Raw genomic sequence first — 6,676 nt, 5'->3', positions numbered from 1 at the left:
TGGAATATATATTGATTTCAAAGAGGAACGGAGAGGGAGGGAGAGATAGAAACATCAATGATGAGAGAGAATCATTGATTGGGTCCTGCACGTCCCCCTACTGGGGATTGAGCCCACAACCTGGGCATGTGCCCTTGACCAGAATCGAACCCAGGGCCCTTCTGTCCGCAGGCCGACGCTCTATCCACTGAGCCAAACTGGCTAGGGCTGTTCTGGATATTTATAATATGCAGAACTTATTTAGGTATCTAAATAAGGGCAAATGGAAGGCCCCAATCATCATCCCTGGTCACCAGCCAGGCCTAGGGACCCTACCCGAGCACGAATTTCATGCACTGGGCCTCTAGTATTCCTATAATGGGCTAGGGCTATGGCCGGGTAACACGCTTTCTCCCCGCTGCAGTTCTGAGCCTATCCAGGGAGTGAGACAATTGGTCTGAACAAAGCCCTTGAGCAGTGGATGCAAATGACCTGCTACAACCACAAACCTGCTGGCTTCTCCTGGGGAAACTGCTGGGCTGGAAGGCCTTGCCTCTACCGTGCCCAGCTCCTCTTCCCCCAGGAGGCCTGCCTGCCCTGACTCCCCTCCTGCAGCTCGGGTTAGATAGCCCTTCTTGAGTAGAGCGGCTCCCTGAATTCAAGTCCTTTTTGTGCTGTGGGCCCTGAACTAGTCACTTGACCTCAGCTGACCCTAGTCAAATGGCGCCAATAGCAAAGAAACAGCTTAGCACAGCTCTTGCTTGGTACAGGGGCAGAGCAGGTCCTGACGTAAAGCTAGCTACCACTCTTGACAGCAAAGCTCTGGCCTGGGTCTCCGCTATATCCCAGCACCTGGCACAGAACCTGAGCACAGAGCAGGTGCTCAGTGCATGGTGTTGGTCGGCAGAATAATGGTCCCCAAACATGTTCACATCCTGTTATCCAGAACCCATAAATATTACCTTACCTGGCCCAGGGGAATTAAGGTTGCAGATGGGATTAATACTGCTAGTCACTGATTTTTAAACTATTCTGGATTAACCAATTGGGCCCAATGTCATCACAAGGGTCCCTAAGAGAGTCAGAGATAGATGTTCTGTGGAGAACCAGAGAGGTGACAACGTGAGAAGGACTCAGCCTGACTGGGCTGGTTTTGAAGAATGGAGGAAGAGGTCACAGCCAAGGAATGCAGGAAGCTTTTAGAAATTGGGAAAGACAAGGAAATGGATTCTTCCCTGGGGCCTCCAGAAAAGAATGCCTTCTGCCAATACCTTGATTTTAGCTCAGTGAGACCTGGGAGGGACATCTAAGCTTACAGATCTGCAAGATAATACGTGTGTGATTTTTTTTTTTTAAGACAAAAGTTTTAGTCATTTGTTACAGCAGCTTTAGGAAACACGTAGTACCTGGTAAATGACTGTTCCCGTCTATGACTGCTACTGAGCTAGCTGCTTGTGGCAGGTGATTCGTACTTTCCTCTCCCGTTAGTCTATGAACTAAAGGTGAAGGAATGTTTGTCTCATTTACCCTGGGCTCATAGGCACCGAGGGCCGGGCACTCAGTAAATGCTATGAATAATAATATGTATTGTAATTCATGAGTTTAATCGATAGGAATAATAAACGTCTGTTTCCTTCCCGGTGCTCTACAGTGCCTACCACACAGCAGGAGCTCAATAAAAAAAACCTACAGCCGAAACCGGTTTGGCTCAGTGGATAGAGCATCGGCCTGCGGACTGAAAGGTCCCAGGTTCGATTCCGGTCAAGGGCATGTACCTTGGGTTGCGGGCACATCCCCAGTAGGGGGTGTGCAGGGGCAGCTGATCGGTGTTTCTCTCTCATCGATGTTTCTGACTCTCTGTCCCTCTCTCTTCCTCTCTGTAAAAAATCGATAAAATATATATTTTTTAAAAACAAAAAACCTACAGGTGCAATTCCCTCTCCCATGACCCAACCATTCTCTCCACTTCCCTGCTTCTGCACGTCCCCTCATTCCGGGACGGTGACGTTCTTCAGTATCTGGGGGTCTCCATCCTGACTCCCATTCCCACAGGAGCAGGGCTCCTCGGAGGCCGCGGGGCGCAGTGCCCACCTGGGGCGGCAGGGGGCGACCGTGGTCCGGGAGCTCCCGCCGGTGGGCTGGGAAGGGGCGGGGCTTCGGGGCGGGGCGGCGCAGTGCGCAGGCGCGGGGCCAGCCGCCTCGCGCGGCCAAGGGCAGGCGGCCACAGAGCAGCCCCGGCAGCGGCCACGGTAGGAGCGAGTTCGAGTCCGACTGCCCCTCACGCTCTTGGGTTCTCGCCGCCCCGGCTCTTGGGCCTTCCGACGCCAGTCCGTCCCCAGCTGCTCCGCCGCGCATCGCGCCCTCGCCGCCGCCGCCAGGATGCCGGTCACCGAGAAGGACCTGGCGGAGGACGCGCCGTGGAAGAAGATCCAGCAGAACACCTTCACGCGCTGGTGCAACGAGCACCTCAAGTGCGTGAACAAGCGCATCGGGAACCTGCAGACGGACCTGAGCGACGGGCTGCGGCTCATCGCGCTGCTCGAGGTGCTCAGCCAGAAGCGCATGTACCGCAAGTACCACCAGCGGCCCACCTTCCGCCAGATGCAGCTGGAGAACGTGTCCGTGGCGCTCGAGTTCCTGGACCGGGAGAACATCAAGCTCGTGTCCATCGGTGAGTGCCCCGTCCCGGCCGGGCTCCGGCGGCGGGCGGACCCCGCGCGCGCCCCTGCGGGCGGCGGAGGCTTCCTGCCGCGCACCCGCTCCCTCTCGCGGCCGGGGGCGTCGTCCCCGGGGCTGTGGGGACACACGAGACCTAGGCTCCCCGCCCCCCATGGTGCTGCCCCCTGGGCTGGGACCTCGTATGAGAGCTCCCCGCAGCGCTCCCCGCCGTGCGTCCTGGCGGGGGTCCCTGGAGAGCTGCGGGTTGAGGATGTGAGTTGGGGCCGCACACGGGGAGCGGTGGGGCTGTGGCATGTCTCTGCACCTAGGATGCCCCTGCCGGGACTTGGGGGGCTGGAAACCCCTGGTCTGCTGTCCCCGGGGGTTCAGAGACCCTCGGCCGCTGCTCCGCCAGCGTCCGCCCCGCTGCGCCCAGGCCGGTGCGAATGGGCGTTGGCGCTGAGGCCGGACGGGGAGGCACCGTTCTCCGCGCCCCAGGCCGCCCCGCCCAGGTGGAGCCCGGACCCGGTGCCGCCCCCGCCGCCTCCGAGTGGGTGTGGGCCTGGCGGTGGGAAGGGGAGCCGCAGGGGGTGTGTCGCCCTCGCTCGCTCGCTCCCAGGGCGGCTCTGGCCGGCGCCGCCGGAGGAGGCCGCTCTGGAGGCTGAGGCTACAATGCAGAGAGGGTGGTGGTCATGGGAACGGCCGCCCTGCGGGGACCCCAAACCAGTGAGCGCTGCGGCCACAGCCTTCTGGCTATCTCGGTCCTTCCACAGCCTGCAGGCTGGAGGGCTGGAGCGTTAGGTCCGTTTTGCAGACGGAGCGAGTCCAGGGGATTAAATCGCTCGCCCAAGCCGTGGAAGCGTGAGGGTCCAGCGGAGAATTGAAGGAAGTGGCGACAATGAAAGGAGACTTTGCTTTCCTCTCCCCGCCCTCCCCACACCGGGGTCTTCCTGAGAGAGGGGGCAGGGAGTTGGTGTTTGTCCCTCACCCCCTGAGCTGGGGAGGAAGAATGAGGGTGAGGTCCCCACCAGGACCTGGGCTAGGGGAGGACTTCCAGGAGGGACACAGGCTGCCGAGGGGAGGGCTGTCACACATGTGCATATAGGGAACATGTGTGTGCTAAGAGGGAGCGTGTGCGCGCGTGTGTGCATATATGTGTGTGTGTGTGTGTGCATTTACATTGTATGTGTACGTTCTGCCAAGTGAGTGTCTTGCCGGAGAGGTGCTGGCCCTGGGCCCAGGCCTGGGTCTAGGTCTCTTCCTGAGGAAACCAGGCCTTCTGGTGACCCCCAGGACAGGAAGAAAGTGTGGGTGTGGCTGCTGGGACTTTCTCCAGCCGAGGGGGTTCCCTCTAGGCTGAGCTCCTCCCTTCTCCCCTCTCTCCCTCCCCCACACCTGTCCTGGCAGGTAGGGCTGCTTCCCGGGCCCAGGCTGCTGCCACCGCCCTGCCAGCCTCGCTGTGAGGGTGGCTTCCGTGCAGAGGGAGGCTGGGTGGCACGCTCTCGTATCTGCCTGCCTGTGACCGGGGGAGAGAACCGTGGCCTTCTCCCGGAATTCTTTCCTTCTCAGAAACCAGCGACCCCTCTGAGGAATCTCAAGGCCTGGCTGGGCTCGACGGGGGTCCCTCCTTCTTTGTTTTAAATGTGTATTTATTTAATTAACCGAACAAAGAAACTTAACATAAACCAGGAGTATCCAAACATGACATGAAATCTCTTTAAAAAAACAAAACAAAAAACCCACACAAAACAAATGAAAAACCCAAACCACAGCCCCAGAAAATCCTGGGCTGCCTAATTTACCCACTGTTTGCAGAGGTTGCAGCTGCTTCCAGTCTGGCTTCCATCATTGCCCCGAGCGTGGGCCTCCTTCTAGACGTTGTCTGGCCCTTGTCTGGCCCCTTCGGTATAGTTTTCTACTCCATCTTCTCGATTTGCATTCCTGAACCCACCAGGCCATCGGGCCTTCCATTCTGCTGGCATTCCAGGGTTAGCCTCCCCTTCCCTGGTTGTGGGCCTAGGGCTGTGGGCAGCTTCTTCCCACAAGTTACATTGTTTTATTTTCTCCTTTTAAATGATTCCTTGGATCACATTCCCCAAAGTAGCATGCCTGGGTCAAAGGGTGCTACCACATTTATGAGTCCTGTCATTGGCTGCCTCGTTGCTCTCCCAGAAAGATTAGAAGCAAACAGGTTTTCCAGCCTCTGGAGAGGGGGAAGGAATGTCAGGTGCCAGGACTCCTGTGGGGGTAAAGCCCGAGGCCTCTTGCCTTTGCTCCTGGGCCAGGCCTGGGTAAGAGCCCTGAAGGAAAAAGTCACACCGAGCCCACGAGCTGTGTATTCACTGCTTAGCTGTGTGGCTGCTGCCTTGCTGACATTGATGGACACCAGCTCCGATTTGGGGGCATGGGAAGGTGTTCTGTTAATTACCTCATTGATCGCCACCTTGAATTCTCAAGTGGTTTCCTTGTCTGTATAATAGCTGCTTCAGCAAGTCATGGGAGGCCTACGGGCTTGTCCCAGTCCTGACCAGGTGCTTAGGAGATGGTTACTGTTACAACTGTGACCTGTTAGTATCGTTATCTCTGGTTAAAGGTGAGGAGACAGAGTGAAATAAGTTGCAGAGGTCACCTGCTAAGTAAATGGTGACTGGGATCCAGGTCTACCCCGTTGAATTGAGCCTTCAGTGACCTGCCTTCCAGGGTCAGAAATGAGCAAATACGGCCCCTCTCCCCTGACCAGAGAGCCCCTGCAGCAGGGCTGTTAAGTCTGGGGTGTTGGGGTAGCCTCCGGCCTTGAGGATCCCCAGGCCTTAGATGAGTGAGAGGACTGGTCCTCTGACCTATGACAAAGGATCCCTGAGGTCAGAGTCGCGTCTAGAGGTGAGCAGAATCAGTTTGCAGCTTCCATCCTGTGTCCAGGTGAACTTGTTTGGGGACTGGCTGCTCTGTTTTCTCTGATGTTTTTCAGGGGTGGGGCCGGGGGATGGGAACTACCCAGTGGATGGTGTCTTACTCCATCATCTGGATGAGGGAAGGAGTCTTTGAATGAATACAGAGTTTCGTATGCTCTCAGCAGTATGCATGCTGGTAGTCATTAGAGTACAGGCACCCCGCTCTGAGATCACGGAAGGTCAACAGCCACCAGAGGACTGTGGCTTTTCTCCTCAGAATTCACCGAAAGATAGCCCTGGCTGTTTATTCACAACTGCAATTCATGGCGAGGCGGGCCCATCCGAGGCTCCATCCAAAAGTTAAAGATTTTCTTCATTTTCTTGTTATATCCTGGGCAGTTCACAGTGAGGCCTCAGCATATTTAATTCTAGCAGCCTGCCAGAGCTGGCAGTTTTATTTACTTGTTTTTCCAAAAACCTTTCTGACACTGGGCAGGCCAGCCAAGTTGGAGAAAAAGGGGTCTCCAAGCCCAGGAATGACAAATCAAGGCTGCCTAGAAGTTTGGGTGGTGTGTTTTGGTTTGATTCCTCAGAAAAAAATAAATGAATTTTTGCCTTTTTAGAGGATGCGGTATGGCCCTAATGTTTACTTAAAGGGCCTGCGCCAGGCTAGTGGCCCAGAGCAGGTGGGTGCGTGTTCCCAGGGGGGTGGGCCACTGGGCCACTTCGCCCTTTTCCTTCCTTTTGTCCCACTCCCACCAAAATAACTACAACTAATCCTGAATTCTACTCTTCCGAATTACCTAGCAAGATGCCAGTGCGCCATTTAGGCAATATAGTTCCTGCCGGAGAATGTTTAAAAAGTAACCAGCACAATAGCATGCTTTGTCAGAATTAACAAGTTTGGGGCCATTTGCAACAAGTAACACATGAGTGTCCTCTGTGCCCTGGTGGCTCTTGTTAAGAGCAATAATTCTTTGTTCCAATCCCACTTACTGCTAAGTAGCAATTAAGACACTTCTGTGCCTTGGTTTTGTTTTGTCTTTCTTTCTTTCTTTCTTTCTTTCTTCTTTCTTCTTCTTTCTTTCTTTCTTTCTTTCTTTCTTTCTTTCTTTCTTTCTTTCTCTCTCTCTCTCTCTCTCTCTCTC

The 6,676-nt window shown here is 55.4% G+C and overlaps 1 protein-coding gene across 3 annotated transcripts in view; it reads left to right on the top strand.

Moving 5' to 3' along the window:
- Positions 1–2,172: 2,172 nt before the first annotated feature.
- FLNB (filamin B) overlaps positions 2,173–6,676 on the top strand; it is a 139,870-nt gene continuing 135,366 nt past the window's right edge. For 2 of the 3 annotated variants that reach the window (XM_084901586.1, XM_084901584.1), the window contains exon 1: positions 2,174–2,650. In XM_084901586.1, coding sequence (XP_084757712.1) covers positions 2,359–2,650 — 292 coding nt within the window. In that variant the 5' untranslated portion in view covers positions 2,174–2,358. Of the gene's footprint in view, positions 2,651–6,676 lie in introns of all 3 variants that reach the window. The other variant, XM_084901585.1, reaches the window with a different exon arrangement.

The sequence above is a fragment of the Pipistrellus hanaki genome (genome assembly GCF_964339955.1).
Source record: "Pipistrellus hanaki genome assembly, chromosome: 13".
NCBI lineage: Eukaryota > Metazoa > Chordata > Mammalia > Chiroptera > Vespertilionidae > Pipistrellus > Pipistrellus hanaki.
The sequence above is the reverse complement of the archived record's forward strand: the minus strand, read 5'-3'. Positions and strand labels throughout refer to the sequence as shown.